At 51.5% G+C, this 22370-nt stretch overlaps 1 protein-coding gene across 5 annotated transcripts in view; it reads right to left on the bottom strand.

Moving 5' to 3' along the window:
- Positions 1-461: 461 nt before the first annotated feature.
- map7d1a (MAP7 domain containing 1a) overlaps positions 462-22370 on the bottom strand; it is a 248191-nt gene continuing 226282 nt past the window's right edge. For all 5 annotated transcript variants that reach the window (XM_059654254.1, XM_048558096.2, XM_059654255.1 and 2 more), the window contains 3 exons: positions 8796-8919; positions 2511-2806; positions 462-1080 (listed from right to left, as the gene is read on the bottom strand). In XM_059654254.1, the coding sequence (XP_059510237.1) occupies positions 1070-1080; positions 2511-2806; positions 8796-8919 (431 nt within the window). In that variant the 3' untranslated portion in view covers positions 462-1069. The remainder of the gene's footprint in view (positions 1081-2510; positions 2807-8795; positions 8920-22370) is intronic.

The following is a 22370-nucleotide window of genomic DNA, read 5'->3' as shown; positions in this document are numbered from 1 at the left end:
GAGAAGGAATGAGCAAAATTAAAAGAACACATTTTCAGAGACAGCAAGAAGCCCAGTGGCTGGGTTAAAGTGGTGTGTGGGACGGTCAGAAAACTTCCCTTTGGGAACATTATGAAGCCAGGTGTCAGAGCTGGATAGACATGTTAGAGCACACTGCTCCCCTATACTGCCCAACCATCCCCAGAAACAGTGTGTCAGTGTTTCCTATACCATTCAGTTCCGAAGATGAGTCATACCAGACTCAAAACTTTAGCTCGGTCTCTTTCTCTCTCCCTCTCTCTGCACAGATGCTGCCAATCTTGCTGCATTTGTATATTCCCCATCAGAGTGCCACACTGTCCCATCACAGTTATGGCCATTCACCTCTATGAATGAAATGTTTGGAGATGTGGGGGTTGTGGGAGGATCAGGACAGACTGGAGCACATGACTAAGCACAAGTCAGACAATGCAGTCGTGTAGTTCCCTGGTGTAACACTGACAGGTTTATTTACATATTCACATACACTGTACCCAGTAGTTTATTATTATTTCAAGTTAAATAAGAACATGATCACAGGTGATACAATAACCATCGCTCTGTCACACACTCGTCTGTCCGAGTGCCTTTAGTTCTTTACTGACAATATAGAATTAGAGTGTCAGTTTTAATAAGGTGCACATTAGAGACACTGTCAGCACATGGTGTACAGTACAGGTGAAGAAAGCTCGTGGGAAGGACTGCGTCTTTCCACAGGTCACTCTCGAATCTTCTGGGGTTTTGTGTTCGCCCCCACCGTCTCCGCATGTGGAAGTTACTGTTCCGTAAACACTTTGAAAAACATTTAAAATAAAAACAGCACAACAAAGTAAAAGGAAGTGTCGCTCGATGGCTGTGGGGATTTGTGCGGTCTGTGTGATAACACGCCTCGCTGTCGTCTCTTTCCCCTCTCACCGGCGAGCTCCTTCCAGATCCAACACTGAGTACAATGCCGTGCGTGGTGGCTCAGGGTGGGGGGGGGGAAGGGGGAAGGGGGGTGGTGGGAGTAGCGGAGGGGAGCGAGAGAGGAGCACATTCCCGCCTCAGCCCTTCAGAGGATTTCTGAAATAGAATGGGAAGTCATTATCACCGGAGGCACAGCTTTGAGGTGACAGCTTGGTGTGCTGAGCAACTGTGTTCCTCGTGGCCCATCAGGGCACAGGATATCTCTGAATCTGGCTCGAGATTGAGATACCAGGCCAGAGGGACTGTCTACGATACTGGATGTCAGCTCACATCTCCGACTGCCGAACAATCGTTCCTCCCCATAAGCTTTCCTGTCACTGCCCCCATGCCCCCCCCAACCACATTCTCACCTATGATCAATGTCCCTCAGCCCCAGCCACAACCAGAATACATGTTGCTTTTACACTTCAGGAGAAAGGTAAAAATCCCTCAGCCCCTCACACCCCACCTTCACCCACCACATCGTCCAAAAATGTACAGGTTAGGGTGGACTGGCTGTGCTAAATTGCCCACGGTCTGTATGTGGACTAGCCATGGGAGATGCAGGGTTACAGGGAGAGGGTAGGGGCTGGGTCTGGGTGGGATGCTTCTCGGAGAGTTGGTGTGGGCTTGATGGGCCGACTGGCCTGCTTCTCCTGTAGGGATTCCATGGTTCTATACTCCCCCATCCAGCTCAGTCAATGCCCCTGATCCAACTCCAACAATCTCTCATGCTCCTCGAGCCAAGATAAGGCCCTCACAACACCTTCCCCAGTCACATCCCTTCCCATCAATGGATGCCCCCCCCTCACCTATCATTGGATCCTCTACCCCAATGTCAAGCTGTGCCCACTTACTCACTATGCATTGCACAGAATCAGATAGTGACAATTGGGTGTGTAAGATACAACGGGTATATTGTTGCCAAGAGGCCAGGACACCATTCCACTGGTGACACACCTGAGTCCCCGGTTACTGATAGCTCCTCGATCTCAGCTGTCAATTTCACAATGTCCATTTACACAAGAACAAGACATTTCATGTGCCCCGCAGTTTCAACTGAAGTGTCTGAGCAATTGACACTTCTTTTGCCTACTGTAAGGAGCTTTTCTTAAATAAAAACAGAGGCAAGTTATTAGGGAATGGATTTTTTTGAAGCTTTCCAACCTTTTTAAAAAGTTCCCTCATGCAGACAATGGCCCATGACACATCTAAGGTAATACTTTAAAAAGCTGGCCCACCTCCTTGTGGAGAGTAGGACTGGGATTGCACATCCCTACACTTGTTGGGAGCCTGCACTCTTGAAAGACCTTGATGAAAATGGGAAACCTTGGGAACGCAGTTCGGAATCCCAAAATCGGCTCCCGATGCCGTTTTTAAACAGCTTGGGAATCATGGTGGCTCAGTGAAAATTGAAAACTCCCACCTCTGCTTAAAGACACCAGCACCATCCCCCCCGCCACCTCATCCACACAAACACAACCTCTCTCAGTCTCTTTTCCTCTGTGGAATGGGACCTTACTATTGCACACAATGACTTGCTGTACCTGCTACATGCTGGGATTGGATTCCTGTTGTTTTCTTAATGAAGGAACTTCCTTCCTCGAACGCCATGATGGGATTGACTGGAATCTCGTCAGGTGTCTGACTGCTGAGGCATGTTTTCTCACCGTTACTCTCCACACTCTCCTTTAAGCAGCCTGTGTGATTCGACAGCTGAATGATCTCCTCAAAGTCCCGGGATTCCACCTCCTTGGTGCCGATCCCGTTTTCCTGCTGGTTCAGCCGCGCTGTGTTGGTGATGACCACTTCCTTCCCACCACCATCTTCTTTTGGAGGGACACTAGTGAGTGCAAGAAACTGATCTTTAGTTTCCTCTTCCTGTGTGCTCATTTTTCCTCCCACCTTGCCCTCTTTCTCACCCTAAATTCAGTCTGAATAAAAATACCCCCTCATTACAAACTCCTTCAAGACTGGGGCTGGGCAAGGTCATGCAGATGAGGGTGGTCGCAATCTGGGGAGGGAGGTGAATGGCCTCCTCTTGTTTCCAGAGGCCCAGAAGCCTCACAGAGATAGAATTATGAGAGTCATACAGTACAGGAACAAACCCTACAGTCCTACTCATCCATGCCAACCAAGTTTCCCAAACTAAACTAGTCCCACGTGCCTGTGTTTTGCCCACGTCCCTCTAGACGTTTCCTATTCATATACCTGTCCAAAGGTCTTTTAAATGTTGTAACTTTCCCAGAGCTATCTCTTCCTCTGGTGGTACATTCCACGTTTGAACTACACTCTACACAAATAAGTTGCCCATCAGGTCCCTTCTAAATCTTTCCTCTCTCGCCTCAAATATTTGTCTTCTAGTTCTGAACTCCCCTACCCCAGGGGAAAGGCCATTGCTGTTGACCTTATTTTATCAACCTTTATGGTCACCTCCTATGCTCCAGTAAATAAAGTCCCAGCCTATCCAACCATTCCTTATATCTCGAATCCTCCATTTCTACCCACGTCCTGATAAATCTTATCTGAACCCTCTACAATTAATAACATCCTTCCTACAGCAGGGCAACCAGATCTGTATGCAGTACTCTAAATATGTAACCTCACCAACATCCACTATAACCTCAACACCATGTCACAACTCCTATACTCAACTGTCTGAGCAATGAAGGCACATGTGCTAAACACCTTCTTAACCACACTTCCTACCTGTGATGAACTTTGAAAGAACTACAGACCTGAACCCCTGGGTCTCTCACAGTGCCAAGGACCCGGGTTCGATTCCCGCCTCAGGCGACTGTCTGTGTGGAGTTTGCACATTCTCCCCATGTCTGCGTGGGTTTCCTCCGGGTGCTCCGGTTTCCTCCCACAGCCCTAAGATGTGCAGGCTAGGTGGATTGGACATGCTAATTTGCCCGTGGTGTTCAGGGTTATGGGGGGATAGGCCTGGATGGGATGCTTCAAAGGGCAGTGTGGACTTGTTGGGCCGAAGGGCCTGTTTCCACACTGTAGGGAATCTAATCTAATCTAATCATTCCACAGGGATCTACCCTGCCCCCTTGTTTGTTTTTTCAAAATGCAATACCTCGCATTTACCCAAATTAAACACTACCTGCCACTCCTCAGCCCATTGGCCCAATTGATCAAGATCCCTTTGTAATCTTAGATAACCTTCTTCATTGTCCAATATACAACCAGTTTTGGTGTCGGCTGCAAACTTACTAACCAAGCCTCTTTAATTTTCCTTAATTTATATAAATGACAAGCAAAAGTGCACATAGCACCAATCCCTGTGGAATACCGCTGGTCACAGGCCTCCAGCCCAAAAAACAACCCTCCACCACCAGCCAGTGTCATTGTACATGAGGGCTGGGGGATGAGGCAGAGCAGTGAGGGGTAGGGTAGAGGTGATGGGGAGAGGTGAGGGGTAGAGGTGAGGCGTGAGGTGAGAGCTAAGGACTTGGGGTAGTGTTGCAGGCTGGGAGCAAAGGTGAGGGGGAGAATCAACAGATTAAAATCTTCTTAGAAAGATTCAACGGATGGTCAGAGCAATGCTAGCTGGGATAGATATTTAATGATTAGTAACGGAAACATAGGTTTAAATAGCCAGTAAGAACCAAAGCACAGGCTCATTTCCAGGTGGGTAGAATTCAGTGGCATTACAGAAGAGATGTTTTGATAAATTTGCAGTGAACGTTGTTTAAATCACATCGAGAGAGTTCTGTGAACAGAGCTCTAGTGTAAAAAGATGAACCAGTAGATGATGCCAGATTGAAGAGGATTCCGATATCAGGAAGGATGGAACCGACCTGAGCTCTTTTCTCTAGGGGAGACTGAGAAATGACGACAGAAACAATGAGAGAGCTGGGAGACATGGAGAAAGTATTTCCAGCCAGGAGAAGGTTAAAAACAGAGCCATCAATATCCAATAAATCCAAGAGGGAATTCTGTATCAACTTCTTTATTCAGAGTGTGGCTCCATTTTAGTATGACAGGGAATAGTTTAGATGAACATTCATTAATTGCTTAAGAGGAAAGGAATAGAAGGAAATATTAAGAGAATTAGATTATACATGTTGGGAGAAGGTTGTGGTTAGTTGGCTCTTCGAGCTGGTTTTTTGTTCTGCAGATGTTTCATGACCCTGCTGGGTAACATCATCAGTGCAGCCTCCAATGAAGTGCTGTTGTGTTTTCCTGCGTGTTATTTGAACTCTGGGATCTGTCGGGCTGGGTTAGCTCACTTCCAGTTTTCCTTTGCAATGAAGTGTACATGGGGGTCTAGCTCTGTGTCTGTTGATGGCTTTCTGAGCGGAGAACCAGGCCTCCAGGAATTCCCATGCTTGTCTCTGCTTCGCCTGTCCCAGGATCCTGGTGTTGTCCCAACTGAACTGATGGCTTTCCTTATCCATGAGGTGCGTGAGTCTTGGTCGTGTCAGCGAGTTTTGAGAAGATTTGTAGCTCAGGTTGAGGTTCTGGATGTGAGTTTGCTCGCTGAGCTGGAAGGTTAGTTTTCAGACGTCTCGTCACCATTCTAGGTAACATCATCAGTGAGCCTCCAGTGAAGCGCTGGTGTTATGTCCCGCTTTCTATTTATCTGTTTAGGTTTCCTTGGGTTGGTGATGTCATTTCCTGCATTGGTGATGTCATTTTGGTCGTGTCTTTCTGTTGCCAGTTGATGTTCGTGTACTCTTGTGGCTAATTTCCTTCCTGTCTGTCCAATGTAATGTTTGTTGCAATTGTAGCAGGGAATCGTATCAATCACGTTGGTCCTGTCCATAGTGGATAACGGGTCTTTAGTGCGGGTTAGCAGTTGGTGTAGGGTTGATGTGGGTTTGTGTGCTACTCTGATGCCCAGTGGCCGTAGGAGCCTGTGGTCAGTTCAGATGTGTTCCTGATGTAAGGTAGCATGTCACAGGCGTGCAGTATCTTCCTGGTGTTGTTCGTGTAATAGGCATCTTCTGAGCCACAGACTCAGAGGGCAGCAGAACACAATGGGTGTGGGATGACGAAGGTGATGATCAACGACACACACAACCGGCTCCAACAGTATAACAGAGAAATTACGCACCTAAAAACTTTATTCCTAGGCGCTACCAACCAAGACTGGACAACAGACCGAGAACGAGCCATTGACATCAGTCAACCGACTACAGGAGTCAGGAAAAGACAGATCCTTCAGGAAAAACTAGCCAAGCTAACCACCTAAACGACAACAACAGAGCAGACACCTGGATAAGACAGGAAACTGACAGACACGGACAGAGCTGTTCTCTTTTGCAGACTCAAATACAACCACGGAGATACAAACAAAACAGAATTCCTAGCCAGACTGAGGACCAACAGCATCAATAAAGAAACACAAGCCATAAGACAGACAGTGATCCCGACACAGACCAGAAAAAGTGAACTTAACACTCTTAACACATCAGAAAGGAAGGCCCTAGAAGGACTGAAAAAGGACTAAAACATCACAATACTACCAGCTGGAAAGGGCACACGATGGTAATACTAAACAAATAAGATTACCTCTCTATGGCACACGCACTGCTAGCAGACACAAACACATACTGGCAAGTGCAGACACACCCAACACCACGACTGGGCAGCAAGATTCTCAGCACACTGAACAGACTCAAACAGACCGGATAGATCAACAAAAGAGACTTCTTCAGAATGAAACCTGAAGGAATTAACACCCCCCCCACCCCAATTCCACTGCCTCCCGCATGTACACAAACTGGAAGTACCCCTCAGACCCATCGTCTCCCTGCCAGGCACACCAACACATTGATTCGCCAAGGGTCTACAAAGGAGATTTAAAGCACCTCACCAGCAAGCCACCCCACTCAGCCGTGGAGTTCCTCAATTCCATCAGGGACACTAGAACAGGCGATGAGACCATGGTATCATTTGATGAAACAACCCTATTCACATCGACAGACATACCACTAGCAAGAGAAACACTGACAACACTACTAAAACAAGAACAAGGCTTGAGTGACACCATCCCCACAGGCAACATGCTGAAGCTACTGGATCTATGTGTCACCACCCACTTCACCTTTAACGGCCAAACGTATGAACGGATCAACAGGACACCCATGGGATCCCCTATCTCCGGACTAATAGCTGAAGTGGTGTTGCGGAGACTCGAAAGCATGGCCATTCTGCTAATCCATCCGAAACTATGGATACACTACGTGGACGACAACCTTGTCATCATTAAACGGACCAAACTGGAGGAGACACGCGAACTCATAAACAACACCCTCACCGGGATCGGATTCACCAGGCAAGAGGAAAAGAACCAACAGCTCCCATTCCTGGATGTCACGGTGGAACGCAGGACCAACGGGGAATTCCTAACAAGGTACACAGGAAAACCACACATGCTGACCAAGTACTGAACTTCAACAGCCACAATCATCCTAACACCCACAAACAAAGTTGCGTGAGAACATTTAAACGAGTAACAACACACTGCATCTGCACAGAGCTACGCGAAGAAGAAGAATTCCTCTTCCAAGCATTCAAGGACAACAGATTCCTGAAAAACTGGGTCAGAAGATACCTATTACATGAATGACAACAGCAAGATACCACACACCCTGACGCAGTTATCACACTACCTTACATCAGGAACATATCAGAACTAACCACAAGACTCCTACGGCCACCGGGCATCACAAACTCACACCAACCGCTAACAGGGACTAGAGACCCATTATCCACTACGGACAGGACCACTGTGATTTATAAGATTCCCTGCTACGATTGCGACAAACATTACATTGGACAGACAGGAAGGAAATTAGCCACAAGAGTACATGAACATCAACTGGCAACAGAAAGACATGACCAACACTCACTCATCTCCAACCACATGGATAAGGAAAACCATCAGTTCAATCGAGACAACTGGGATCCTGAGACAGGCGAAGCAGAGACAAAGCACGGGGATTCCTAGAGGTCTGGTTCTCCACAAAGAAAGCCATCAACAAACTCATAGAGCCAGGCCCCATATACATTCCACTGCGAAGGAAAACCAGGAGTGAGGTAACCCAGAACAGCGGACACCAGAGTTTAAATAACAGGCAAGAAAACACACCGGCATTTCATCGGAGGCACTGATGATGTCATCCAATAGGGTAATGAAATGTCTGCAGAACAACGAGCCTGCTCAACGAGCCAACCAACCTCAACACACACAACCCGAGCTAAAAATCTACTCCAAAACCTTAAAGGTGGGAGACGGCATGAGCAGAGGAAAAAAAAAATCACTGACCTTTGGGCTGAAGGACCTGTTTCTGTGCTGCAAATTCTATGATTCCAGGTATGTGAGATGCTGAGCAAAGCAAGGGTTGTGGGGTTAATGAGTAATGAAAATCTGGTTGCAAATGGAGTCTACGACTCAGGGCAAAAAGATGCATGGTCTGCATGGATAAGAGAAGGGGGATCAGCCAAGTATCCAACACCATTCCCACTGCCAAAATGACTTGAACCCCAAACCCCTGGTCTTCAGAGTCCTGTTCTCAACCGAAACTATCCTTCAGGTTGTCAGATGAGAGCAAACATGCTTTGATACCAAGATTGTGGAAACACAGCCAGCAGAAGGGGGCGGTCTCATGGCAGGACAGTTCATAGGTGATCGATTGAAAATAAGAGAGGGCCAAATGACTTTTTCTTGCCAGCAGTTTGGGAGTCAGGATGAAACATGTTTAAACCTGGATATTAAGTTGAATGAATTAACAATTTAATTGAATCGGCTTCCAATTGTAGATGTGTTTAATCTTCAACAGATGTTAAGAAGCTGTCTTAGTGTTCTGACTTACCTCAGCTCCCCGAGAGGGCGATCCTGTGATGGAAGGTTTGTGGTGTTGACAGACGAGTCCCTGGCATCGTATTTACCTGGTGCCTCCCGACGAAATTCACTCTGCACACCAACAGGACCAGCGTCTGAGGAGACCAGAACAGAGTTACAAAATTCGACACTGACAGCACCCCCTAGCCTGGGCATCAGAGACAAGGCACTACATTTACAAAATGGGAGCGGCTCAGGCACTTCTCAATCAGGTTCGTGACAGTATCAGCACTTTGCAGTCAAGGAAGTCATTACATCACTGTACCCACCTTGTGCCAGCCATCGTTCATCGACTAATGCATTTCTTCTTCAATTGCTGATCGAACTACCTCACTGAAAGCTAAAAAGTACTTGCTGTGAGCTTTAAAATTCACTTTCCATTCTTTTCATATTTATCTCATGAGGTTTAATTTTAACTTTAATTTAATTGTAACGTAGGTTCTATGAATTGTTGAAGTGCTTTCTTGACTTCCTCTCCACACTGTATACCTGCTCCTTCTCCCTCCTTTGTCACTCAGTTCCTCTCTAATTAGTAACAGGGGGATGAAAGGACAATAAAAGATCACTACTACCCTGTTTATACCATGATATACCAATCGTTCACTGATAACCAAAATCAATTTCTTATCAATGAGTCTACAACATACGTTGAGGAAAGCCCTCAGTGGGAGAGAGGGTTGGCGACCACAGCTCTGCCAATTCGCTGTTTGTCCAAGTATACCACACTTCCCATGTGTCAGCAACTAATTTCTTCTTCACAGTATCTCAAAGAGCTGAGTACCAGTTGTCTCTCCTGCAGAGGTAGACCTCAAGTAGGAGCATATTGATAAGACCCAAATAAATATTGCTCAGGTTATTCTAAGCACTCAACTGCGAAGCATCAGTGTTGCCTTCAGAGTCGTGTACTGTACCAAGCGTGAGGTCAAAGAGCACAGAAGGCTGCCATTCACCTCACTGTGCTAAAGCCAACACTTTGAATTGTCCAATTAGTTATATCACCCTGCTCTTTGCCCTGCGTTTCCCATTTGCCCACTGGCCTGTGTTTCCCTTTTGCCCACTGCCCTGCGTTTCCCTTTTGCCCATTCCCCTGCGTTTCCCTTTTGTCCATTCCCCTGCGTTTCCCTTTTGCCCATTCCCCTGCGTTTCCCTTTTGCCCATTGCCCTGCGTTTCCCTTTTGCCCATTCCCCTGCGTTTCCCTTTTGCCCATTCCCCTGCATTTCCCTTTTGCCCACTGCCCCGCGTTTCCCTTTTGCCCACTGCCGTGCGTTTCCCTTTTGCTCATTCCCCTGCGTTTCCCTTTTGCCCATTCCCCTGCGTTTCCCTTTTGCCCACTGCCCTGCGTTTCCCTTTTGCCCACTGCCCTGCGTTTCCCTTTTGCCCATTCCCCTGCGTTTCCCTTTTGCCCATTCCGCTGCGTTTCCCTTTTGCCCATTCCCCTCTGTTTCCCTTTCGTCCACTGCCCTGCGTTTCCCTTTTGCCCATTCCCCTGCGTTTCCCTTTTGCCCATTCCCCTGCGTTTCCCTTTTGCCCATTCCCCTGCGTTTCCCTTTTGCCCACTGCCCTGCGTTTCCCTTTTGCCCACTGCCCTGCGTTTCCCTTTTGCCCATTCCCCTGCGTTTCCCTTTTGCCCACTGCCCTGCGTTTCCCTTTTGCCCATTCCCCTCTGTTTCCCTTTTGTCCACTGCCCTGCGTTTCCCTTTTGCCCATTCCCCTCTGTTTCCCTTTTGTCCACTGCCCTGCGTTTCCATTTTGTCCACTGCCCTGCGTTTCCCTTTTGCCCATTCCCCTGCGTTTCCCTTTTGCCCATTCCCCTGCGTTTCCCTTTTGCCCATTCCCCTGCGTTTCCCTTTTGCCCATTCCCCTGCGTTTCCCTTTTGCCCACTGCCCTGCGTTTCCCTTTTGTCCACTGCCCTGCGTTTCCCTTTTGCCCATTCCCCTGCGTTTCCCTTTTGCCCATTCCCCTGCGTTTCCCTTTTGCCCATTCCCCTGCGTTTCCCTTTTGCCCACTGCCCTGCGTTTCCCTTTTGCCCACTGCCCTGCGTTTCCCTTTTGTCCACTGCTCTGCGTTTCCCTTTTGCCCATTCCCCTGCGTTTCCCTTTTGCCCACTGCCCTGCGTTTCCCTTTTGCCCATTCCCCTGCGTTTCCCTTTTGCCCACTGCCCTGCGTTTCCCTTTTGCCCACTGCCCTGCGTTTCCCTTTTGCCCATTCCCCTGCGTTTCCCTTTTGCCCATTCCCCTGCGTTTCCCTTTTGCCCATTCCCCTGCGTATCCCTTTTGCCCATTCCCCTGCGTTTCCCATTTGCCCACTGCCCTGCGTTTCCCTTTTGCCCATTCCCCTGCGATTCCCTTTTGCCCACTGCCCTGCGTTTCCCTTTTGCCCATTCCCCTCTGTTTCCCTTTTGTTCACTGCCCTGCGTTTCCCTTTTGCCCATTCCCCTGTGTTTCCCTTTTGCCCATTCCCCTGCGTTTCCCTTTTGCCCATTCCCCTGCGTTTCCCTTTTGCCCACTCCCCTGCGTTTCCCTTTTGCCCATTCCCCTGTGTTTCCCTTTTGCCCACTGCCCCGCGTTTCCCTTTTGCCCACTCCCCTGCGTTTCCCTTTTGCCCAGTGCCCTGCGTTTCCCTTTAGCCCATTCCCCTGCGTTTCCCTTTTGCCCATTCCCCTGTGTTTCCCTATTGCCCACTGCCCTGTGTTTCCCTTTTGCCCATTCCCCTGTGTTTCCCTATTGCCCACTGCCCTGTGTTTCCCTTTTGCCCACTGCCCCGCATTTCTCTTTTGCCCATTCCCCTGTGTTTCCCTTTTGCCCACTGCCCCGTGTTTCCCTTTTGCCCATTCCCCTGTGTTTCCCTTTTGCCCATTCCCCTGCGTTTCCCTTTTGCCCAGTGCCCTGCGTTTCCCTTTTGCCCATTCCCCTGCGTTTCCCTTTTGCCCATTCCCCTGCGTTTCCCTTTCGCCCACTGCCCTGCGTTTCCCTTTTGCCCATTCCGCTGCGTTTCCCTTTTGCCCATTCCCCTGCGTTTCCCTTTTGCCCATTCCCCTGCCTTTCCCTTTTGCCCACTGCCGTGCGTTTCCCTTTTGCCCATTCCCCTGCGTTTCCCTTTTGCCCACTGCCGTGCGTTTCCCTTTTGCCCATTCCCCTGTGTTTCCCTTTTGCCCACTGCCCTGTGTTTCCTTTTTGCCCACTGCCCTGCGTTTCCCTTTTGCTCATTGAACTGCGTTTCCCTTTTGCCCATTCCCCTGTGTTTCCCCTTTGCCCACTGTCATGCGTTTCCCTTTTGCCCATTCCCCTGTGTTTCCCTTTTTCTTTTCCCCTGCGTTTCCCTTTTGCCCATTCCCCTGTGTTTCCCTTTTGCCTACTGCCCTGCGTTTCCCTTTTACCGCCTGCCCCGCAATTCCCTTTTGCTGAATGCCCTGCGTTTCCCTTTTGCCCACTGCCCTGCATTTCTCTTTTGCCCATTCCCCTGCGTTTCCCTTTTGCCCACAGCCCTGCGTTTCCCTTTTGCCCATTCCCCTGCGTTTCCCTTTTGCCCACTGCCCTGCGTTTCCCTTTTGCCCATTCCCCTGTGTTTCCCTTTTGCCCATTCCCCTGTGTTTCCCTTTTGCCCACTGCCGTGCGTTTCCCTTTTGCCCATTCCCCTGTGTTTCCCTTTTGCCCATTCCCCTGTGTTTCCCTTTTGCCCATTCCCCTGTGTTTCCCTTTTGCCCACTGCCGTGCGTTTCCCTTTTGCCCGTTCCCCTGTGTTTCCCTTTTGCCCACTGCCCTGCGTTTCCCTTTTGCTCATTGAACTGCGTTTCCCTTTTGCCCATTCCCCTGCGTTTCCCTTCTGCCCACTGCCCTGCATTTCACTTTTTGCCCATTCCCCTGCGTTTCCCTTTTGCCCACTGCCCTGTGTTTCCCCTTTGCCCACTGTCATGCGTTTCCCTTTTGCCCATTCCCCTGTGTTTCCCTTTTTCTTTTCCCCTGCGTTTCCCTTTTGCCCATTCCCCTGTGTTTCCCTTTTGCCTACTGCCCTGCGTTTCCCTTTTGCCTACTGCCCTGCGTTTCCCTTTTACCGCCTGCCCCGCAATTCCCTTTTGCCCAATGCCCTGCGTTTCCCTTTTGCCCATTCCCCTGCGTTTCCCTTTTGCCCACTGCCCTGCGTTTCCCTTTTGCCCATTCCCCTCTGTTTCCCTTTTGTTCACTGCTCTGCGTTTCCCTTTTGTCCATTCCCCTGCGTTTCCCTTTTGCCCATTCCCCTGCGTTTCCCTTTTGCCCATTCCCCTGCCTTTCCCTTTTGCCCACTCCCCTGCGTTTCCCTTTTGCCCATTCCCCTGTGTTTCCCTTTTGCCCACTGCCCCGCGTTTCCCTTTTGCCCATTCCCCTGCGTTTCCCTTTTGCCCAGTGCCCTGCGTTTCCCTTTAGCCCATTCCCCTGCATTTCCCTTTTGCCCATTCCCCTGTGTTTCCCTATTGCCCACTGCCCTGTGTTTCCCTTTTGCCCACTGCCCCGCGTTTCTCTTTTGCCCATTCCCCTGTGTTTCCCTTTTGCCCACTGCCCCGTGTTTCCCTTTTGCCCATTCCCCTGTGTTTCCCTTTTGCCCAGTGCCCTGCGTTTCCCTTTTGCCCATTCCCCTGCGTTTCCCTTTTGCCCATTCCCCTGCGTTTCCCTTTCGCCCACTGCCCTGCGTTTCCCTTTTGCCCATTCCGCTGCGTTTCCCTTTTGCCCATTCCCCTGCCTTTCCCTTTTGCCCACTGCCGTGCGTTTCCCTTTTGCCCATTCCCCTGCGTTTCCCTTTTGCCCACTGCCGTGCGTTTCCCTTTTGCCCATTCCCCTGTGTTTCCCTTTTGCCCACTGCCCTGTGTTTCCTTTTTGCCCACTGCCCTGCGTTTCCCTTTTGCTCATTGAACTGCGTTTCCCTTTTGCCCATTCCCCTGTGTTTCCCCTTTGCCCACTGTCATGCGTTTCCCTTTTGCCCATTCCCCTGTGTTTCCCTTTTTCTTTTCCCCTGCGTTTCCCTTTTGCCCATTCCCCTGTGTTTCCCTTTTGCCTACTGCCCTGCGTTTCCCTTTTACCGCCTGCCCCGCAATTCCCTTTTGCTGAATGCCCTGCGTTTCCCTTTTGCCCAGTGCCCTGCATTTCACTTTTGCCCATTCCCCTGCGTTTCCCTTTTGCCCACTGCCCTGCGTTTCCCTTTTGCCCATTCCCCTGCATTTCCCTTTTGCCCACTGCCCTGCGTTTCCCTTTTGCCCATTCCCCTGCATTTCCCTTTTGCCCACTGCCCTGCGTTTCCCTTTTGCCCATTCCCCCGTGTTTCCCTTTTGCCCATTCCCCCGTGTTTCCCTTTTGCCCATTCCCCCGTGTTTCCCTTTTGCCCATTCCCCTGTGTTTCCCTTTTGCCCACTGCCGTGCGTTTCCCTTTTGCCCGTTCCCCTGTGTTTCCCTTTTGCCCATTCCCCTGTGTTTTCCTTCTGCCCACTGCCCTGCATTTCACTTTTTGCCCATTCCCCTGCGTTTCCCTTTTGCCCACCGCCCTGTGTTTCCCCTTTGCCCACTGTCATGAGTTTCCCTTTTGCCCATTCCCCTGTGTTTCCCTTTTTCTTTTCCCCTGCGTTTCCCTTTTGCCCATTCCCCTGTGTTTCCCTTTTGCCTACTGCCCTGCGTTTCCCTTTTGCCTACTGCCCTGCGTTTCCCTTTTGCCCACTGCCGTGCGTTTCCCTTTTGCTCATTCCCCTGCGTTTCCCTTTTGCCCATTCCCCTGCGTTTCCCTTTTGCCCACTGCCCTGCGTTTCCCTTTTGCCCACTGCCCTGCGTTTCCCTTTTGCCCATTCCCCTGCGTTTCCCTTTTGCCCATTCCGCTGCGTTTCCCTTTTGCCCATTCCCCTCTGTTTCCCTTTCGTCCACTGCCCTGCGTTTCCCTTTTGCCCATTCCCCTGCGTTTCCCTTTTGCCCATTCCCCTGCGTTTCCCTTTTGCCCATTCCCCTGCGTTTCCCTTTTGCCCACTGCCCTGCGTTTCCCTTTTGCCCACTGCCCTGCGTTTCCCTTTTGCCCATTCCCCTGCGTTTCCCTTTTGCCCACTGCCCTGCGTTTCCCTTTTGCCCATTCCCCTCTGTTTCCCTTTTGTCCACTGCCCTGCGTTTCCCTTTTGCCCATTCCCCTCTGTTTCCCTTTTGTCCACTGCCCTGCGTTTCCATTTTGTCCACTGCCCTGCGTTTCCCTTTTGCCCATTCCCCTGCGTTTCCCTTTTGCCCATTCCCCTGCGTTTCCCTTTTGCCCATTCCCCTGCGTTTCCCTTTTGCCCATTCCCCTGCGTTTCCCTTTTGCCCACTGCCCTGCGTTTCCCTTTTGCCCACTGCCCTGCGTTTCCCTTTTGCCCATTCCCCTGCGTTTCCCTTTTGCCCACTGCCCTGCGTTTCCCTTTTGCCCATTCCCCTGTGTTTCCCTTTTGCCTACTGCCCTGCGTTTCCCTTTTGCCTACTGCCCTGCGTTTCCCTTTTGCCTACTGCCCTGCGTTTCCCTTTTACCGCCTGCCCCGCAATTCCCTTTTGCCCAATGCCCTGCGTTTCCCTTTTGCCCATTCCACTGCGTTTCCCTTTTGCCCATTGCCCTGCGTTTCCCTTTTGCCCATTGCCCTGCGTTTCCCTTTTGCCCACTGCCCTGTGTTTCCCTTTTGCCCACTGCCCTGCGTTTCCCTTTTGCCCACTGCCCTGTGTTTCCCCTTTGCCCACTGTCCTGCGTTTCCCTTTTGCCCACTGTCCTGCGTTTCCCTTTTGCCCATTCCCCTGTGTTTCCCCTTTGCCCACTGCCCTGCGTTTCCCTTTTGCCCACTGCCCTGTGTTTCCCTTTTGCCCACTGCCCTGTGTTTCCCCTTTGCCCACTGTCCTGCGTTTCCCTTTTGCCCATTCCCCTGTGTTTCCCCTTTGCCCACTGCCCTGCGTTTCCCTTTTGCCCACTGCCCTGTGTTTCCCTTTTGCCCACTGCCCTGTGTTTCCCCTTTGCCCACTGTCCTGCGTTTCCCTTTTGCCCATTCCCATGCGTTTCCCTTTTGCCCATTCCCCTGTGTTTCCCTTTTGCCCACTGCCCTGCGTTTCCCTTTTGCCCATTCCCCTGCGTTTCCCTTTTGCCCATTCCCCTGCGTTTCCCTTTTGCCCACTGCCCTGCGTTTCCCTTTTGCCCATTCCCCTGCGTTTCCCTTTTGCCCATTCCCCTGCGTTTCCCTTTTGCCCATTCCCCTGCGTTTCCCTTTTGCCCATTCCCCTGTGTTTCCCTTTTGCCCATTCCCCTGTGTTTCCCTTTTGCCCACTGCCCTGCGTTTCCCTTTTGCCCATTCCCCTGCGTTTCCCTTTTGCCCACTGCCCTGCGTTTCGATTTTGCCCACAGCCCCGTGTTTCCGTTCTGTCAACCGCCCTGCGTTTCCCTTTTGCACACTTCCCTGCATTTCCTTTTTGCCCATTCCCCTGCTTTTCCCTTTTGCCCAATCCTCTCTGTTTCCCTTTTGCCCACTGCCCTGTGTTTCCCTTTTTCTTTTCCCCTGCGTTTCCCTTTTGCCCATTCTCCTGTGTTTCCCTTTTGCCCATTCCACTGCGTTTCCCTATTGCCCATACCCCCGTGTTTCCCTTTTGCCTACTGCCCCGCGATTCCCTTTTGTCCATTCCCCCGTGTTTCCCTTTTGCCCACTGCCCTGTGTTTCCCTTTTGCCCACTGCCCTGCGATTCCCTTTTGCCTATTCCCCTACATTTCCCTTTTACCCATTCCCCTACATTTCCCTTTTGCCCATTTCCCTGCGTTTCCCTTTTGCCAACTGCCCTGTGTTTCGCTTTTTCTTTTCCCCTCTGTTTCCCTTTTGCGCACTGTCCTGCGTTTCCCTTTTGCCCAGTGCCTTGTGTTTCCCTTTTGCCCAATGCCCTGCGTTTCCCTTCTGCCCATTCTCCTGCGTTTCCCTTTTGCCCACTGCCCTGCGATTCCCTTTTGTCTATTCCCCTGCGTTTCCCTGTTGCCCATTCCCCTGTGTTTTTCCTTTTGCCCATTCCCCTGCGTTTCCCTTTTGCCCATTCCCCTGTGTTTCCCTTTTGCCAATTCCCCTGCGTTTCCCTTTTGCCCATTCCCCTGCGTTTCCCTTTTGCCCATTCCCCTGTGTTTCCCTTTTGCCTACTGCCCTGCGTTTCCCTTTTACCGCCTGCCCCGCAATTCCCTTTTGCCCAATGCCCTGCGTTTCCCTTTTGCCCATTTCACTGCGTTTCCCTTTTGCCCATTCCACTGCGTTTCCCTTTTGCCTACTGCCCTGCGTTTCCCTTTTACCGCCTGCCCCGCAATTCCCTTTTGCCGAATGCCCTGCGTTTCCCTTTTGCTCACTGCCCTGCGTTTCCCTTTTGCCCATTCCCCTGCGTTTCCCTTTTGCCCATTCCCCTGCGTTTCCCTTTTGCCCATTCCCCTGCGTTTCCCTTTTGCCCACCGCCCTGTGTTTCCCCTTTGCCCACTGTCATGCGTTTCCCTTTTGCCCATTCCCCTGTGTTTCCCTTTTTCTTTTCCCCTGCGTTTCCCTTTTGCCCATTCCCCTGTGTTTCCCTTTTGCCTACTGCCCTGCGTTTCCCTTTTGCCTACTGCCCTGCGTTTCCCTTTTACCGCCTGCCCCGCAATTCCCTTTTGCCCAATGCCCTGCGTTTCCCTTTTGCCCATTCCCCTGCGTTTCCCTTTTGCCCACTGCCCTGCGTTTCCCTTTTGCCCATTCCCCTCTGTTTCCCTTTTGTTCACTGCCCTGCGTTTCCCTTTTGCCCATTCCCCTGTGTTTCCCTTTTGCCCATTCCCCTGCGTTTCCCTTTTGTCCATTCCCCTGCGTTTCCCTTTTGCCCATTCCCCTGCCTTTCCCTTTTGCCCACTCCCCTGCGTTTCCCTTTTGCCCATTCCCCTGTGTTTCCCTTTTGCCCACTGCCCCGCGTTTCCCTTTTGCCCATTCCCCTGCGTTTCCCTTTTGCCCAGTGCCCTGCGTTTCCCTTTAGCCCATTCCCCTGCGTTTCCCTTTTGCCCATTCCCCTGTGTTTCCCTATTGCCCACTGCCCTGTGTTTCCCTTTTGCCCACTGCCCCGCATTTCTCTTTTGCCCATTCCCCTGTGTTTCCCTTTTGCCCACTGCCCCGTGTTTCCCTTTTGCCCATTCCCCTGTGTTTCCCTTTTGCCCATTCCCCTGTGTTTCCCTTTTGCCCAGTGCCCTGCGTTTCCCTTTTGCCCATTCCCCTGCGTTTCCCTTTTGCCCATTCCCCTGCGTTTCCCTTTCGCCCACTGCCCTGCGTTTCCCTTTTGCCCATTCCGCTGCGTTTCCCTTTTGCCCATTCCCCTGCGTTTCCCTTTTGCCCATTCCCCTGCCTTTCCCTTTTGCCCACTGCCGTGCGTTTCCCTTTTGCCCATTCCCCTGCGTTTCCCTTTTGCCCACTGCCGTGTGTTTCCCTTTTGCCCATTCCCCTGTGTTTCCCTTTTGCCCACTGCCCTGTGTTTCCTTTTTGCCCACTGCCCTGCGTTTCCCTTTTGCTCATTGAACTGCGTTTCCCTTTTGCCCATTCCCCTGTGTTTCCCCTTTGCCCACTGTCATGCGTTTCCCTTTTGCCCATTCCCCTGTGTTTCCCTTTTTCTTTTCCCCTGCGTTTCACTTTTGCCCATTCCCCTGTGTTTCCCTTTTGCCTACTGCCCTGCGTTTCCCTTTTACCGCCTGCCCCGCAATACCCTTTTGCTGAATGCCCTGCGTTTCCCTTTTGCCCAGTGCCCTGCATTTCACTTTTGCCCATTCCCCTGCGTTTCCCTTTTGCCCACTGCCCTGCGTTTCCCTTTTGCCCATTCCCCTGCGTTTCCCTTTTGCCCACTGCCCTGCGTTTCCCTTTTGCCCATTCCCCCGTGTTTCCCTTTTGCCCATTCCCCTGTGTTTCCCTTTTGCCCACTGCCGTGCGTTTCCCTTTTGCCCGTTCCCCTGTGTTTCCCTTTTGCCCATTCCCCTGCGTTTCCCTTTTGCCCATTCCCCTGTGTTTCCCTTTTGCCCACTGCCGTGCGTTTCCCTTTTGCCCGTTCCCCTGTGTTTCCCTTTTGCCCACTGCCCTGCGTTTCCCTTTTGCTCATTGAACTGCGTTTCCCTTTTGCCCATTCCCCTGCGTTTTCCTTCTGCCCACTGCCCTGCATTTCACTTTTTGCCCATTCCCCTGCGTTTCCCTTTTGCCCACCGCCCTGTGTTTCCCCTTTGCCCACTGTCATGCGTTTCCCTTTTGCCCATTCCCCTGTGTTTCCCTTTTTCTTTTCCCCTGCGTTTCCCTTTTGCCCATTCCCCTGTGTTTCCCTTTTGCCTACTGCCCTGCGTTTCCCTTTTGCCTACTGCCCTGCGTTTCCCTTTTACCGCCTGCCCCGCAATTCCCTTTTGCCCAATGCCCTGCGTTTCCCTTTTGCCCATTCCACTGCGTTTCCCTTTTGCCCATTGCCCTGCGTTTCCCTTTTGCCCATTGCCCTGCGTTTCCCTTTTGCCCATTGCCCTGCGTTTCCCTTTTGCCCACTGCCCTGTGTTTCCCCTTTGCCCACTGCCCTGCGTTTCCCTTTTGCCCACTGCCCTGTGTTTCCCCTTTGCCCACTGTCCTGCGTTTCACTTTTGCCCACTGTCCTGCGTTTCCCTTTTGCCCATTCCCCTGCGTTTCCCCTTTGCCCACTGCCCTGCGTTTCCCTTTTGCCCACTGCCCTGTGTTTCCCATTTGCCCACTGCCCTGCGTTTCCCTTTTGCCCATTCCCATGCGTTTCCCTTTTGCCCATTCCCCTGTGTTTCCCTTTTGCCCACTGCCCTGCGTTTCCCTTTTGCCCATTCCCCTGCGTTTCCCTTTTGCCCATTCCCCTGCGTTTCCCTTTTGCCCACTGCCCTGCGTTTCCCTTTTGCCCATTCCCCTGCGTTTCCCTTTTGCCCATTCCCCTGCGTTTCCCTTTTGCCCATTCCCCTGCGTTTCCCTTTTGCCCATTCCCCTGTGTTTCCCTTTTGCCCATTCCCCTATGTTTCCCTTTTGCCCACTGCCCTGTGTTTCCCTTTTTCTTTTCCCCTGCGTTTCCCTTTTGCCCATTCTCCTGTGTTTCCCTTTTGCCCATTCCACTGCGTTTCCCTATTGCCCATACCCCCGTGTTTCCCTTTTGCCTACTGCCCCGCGATTCCCTTTTGTCCATTCCCCCGTGTTTCCCTTTTGCCCACTGCCCTGCGTTTCCCTTTTGCCCACTGCCCTGCGATTCCCTTTTGCCTATTCCCCTACATTTCCCTTTTACCCATTCCCCTACATTTCCCTTTTGCCCATTTCCCTGCGTTTCCCTTTTGCCAACTGCCCTGTGTTTCACTTTTTCTTTTCCCCTCTGTTTCCCTTTTGCGCACTGTCCTGCGTTTCCCTTTTGCCCAGTGCCTTGTGTTTCCCTTTTGCCCATTGCCCTGCGTTTCCCTTTGCCCATTGCCCTGCGTTTCCCTTTTGCCCATTGCCCTGCGTTTCCCTTTTGCCCACTGCCCTGTGTTTCCCCTTTGCCCACTGCCCTGCGTTTCCCTTTTGCCCACTGCCCTGTGTTTCCCCTTTGCCCACTGTCCTGCGTTTCCCTTTTGCCCACTGTCCTGCGTTTCCCTTTTGCCCATTCCCCTGTGTTTCCCCTTTGCCCACTGCCCTGCGTTTCCCTTTTGCCCACTGCCCTGTGTTTCCCTTTTGCCCACTGCCCTGTGTTTCCCCTTTGCCCACTGTCCTGCGTTTCCCTTTTGCCCATTCCCATGCGTTTCCCTTTTGCCCATTCCCCTGTGTTTCCCTTTTGCCCACTGCCCTGCGTTTCCCTTTTGCCCATTCCCCTGCGTTTCCCTTTTGCCCATTCCCCTGCGTTTCCCTTTTGCCCACTGCCCTGCGTTTCCCTTTTGCCCATTCCCCTGCGTTTCCCTTTTGCCCATTCCCCTGCGTTTCCCTTTTGCCCATTCCCCTGCGTTTCCCTTTTGCCCATTCCCCTGTGTTTCCCTTTTGCCCACTGCCCTGCGTTTCCCTTTTGCCCATTCCCCTGCGTTTCCCTTTTGCCCATTCCCCTGCGTTTCGATTTTGCCCACAGCCCTGTGTTTCCGTTCTGTCAACCGCCCTGCGTTTCCCTTTTGCACACTTCCCTGCATTTCCTTTTTGCCCATTCCCCTGCTTTTCCCTTTTGCCCAATCCTCTCTGTTTCCCTTTTGCCCACTGCCCTGTGTTTCCCTTTTTCTTTTCCCCTGCGTTTCCCTTTCGCCCATTCTCCTGTGTTTCCCTTTTGCCCATTCCACTGCGTTTCCCTATTGCCCATACCCCCGTGTTTCCCTTTTGCCTCCTGCCCCGCGATTCCCTTTTGTCCATTCCCCCGTGTTTCCCTTTTGCCCACTGCCCTGCGTTTCCCTTTTGCCCACTGCCCTGCGATTCCCTTTTGCCTATTCCCCTACATTTCCCTTTTACCCATTCCCCTACATTTCCCTTTTGCCCATTTCCCTGCGTTTCCCTTTTGCCAACTGCCCTGTGTTTCGCTTTTTCTTTTCCCCTCTGTTTCCCTTTTGCGCACTGTCCTGCGTTTCCCTTTTGCCCAGTGCCTTGTGTTTCCCTTTTGCCCAATGCCCTGCGTTTCCCTTCTGCCCATTCTCCTGCGTTTCCCTTTTGCCCACTGCCCTGCGATTCCCTTTTGTCTATTCCCCTGCGTTTCCCTGTTGCCCATTCCCCTGTGTTTTTCCTTTTGCCCATTCCCCTGCGTTTCCCTTTTGCCCATTCCCCTGTGTTTCCCTTTTGCCCATTCCCCTGCGTTTCCCTTTTGCCCATTCCCCTGCGTTTCCCTTTTGCCCATTCCCCTGCGTTTCCCTTTTGCCCATTCCCCTGCGTTTCCCTTTTGCCCATTCCCCTGCGTTTCCCTTTTGCCCATTCCCCTGTGTTTCCCTTTTGCCTACTGCCCTGCGTTTCCCTTTTACCGCCAGCCCCGCAATTCCCTTTTGCCCAATGCCCTGCGTTTCCCTTTTGCCCATTCCACTGCGTTTCCCTTTTGCCCATTCCACTGCGTTTCCCTTTTGCCGACTGCCCTGCGTTTCCCTTTTACCGCCTGCCCCGCAATTCCCTTTTGCCGAATGCCCTGCGTTTCCCTTTTGCTCACTGCCCTGCGTTTCCCTTTTGCCCTTTCCCCTGCGTTTCCCTTTTGCCCATTCCCCTGCGTTTCCCTTTTGCCCATTCCCCTGCGTTTCCCTTTTGCCCACTGCCCTGCGTTTCCCTTTTGCCCATTCCCCTGCGTTTCCCTTTTGCCCATTCCCCTGCGTTTCCCTTTTGCCCATTCCCCTGCGTTTCCCTTTTGCCCATTCCCCTGCGTTTCCCTTTTGCCCACTGCCCTGCGTTTCCCTTTTGCCCATTATCCTGCATTTCCCTTTTGCCCACTGCCCTGCGTTTCCCTTTTGCCTACTGCCCTGCGTTTCCCTTTTACCGCCTGCCCCGCAATTCCCTTTTGCCCAATGCCCTGCGTTTCCCTTTTGCCCATTCCCCTGCGTTTCCCTTTTGCCCATTCCCCTGCGTTTCCCTTTTGCCCACTGCCCTGCGTTTCCCTTTTGCC

This window comes from Stegostoma tigrinum, chromosome 24, assembly GCF_030684315.1.
Source record: "Stegostoma tigrinum isolate sSteTig4 chromosome 24, sSteTig4.hap1, whole genome shotgun sequence".
In the NCBI taxonomy this organism is placed as follows: domain Eukaryota; kingdom Metazoa; phylum Chordata; class Chondrichthyes; order Orectolobiformes; family Stegostomatidae; genus Stegostoma; species Stegostoma tigrinum.
This window is presented reverse-complemented; position numbering and strand designations above follow the sequence as displayed.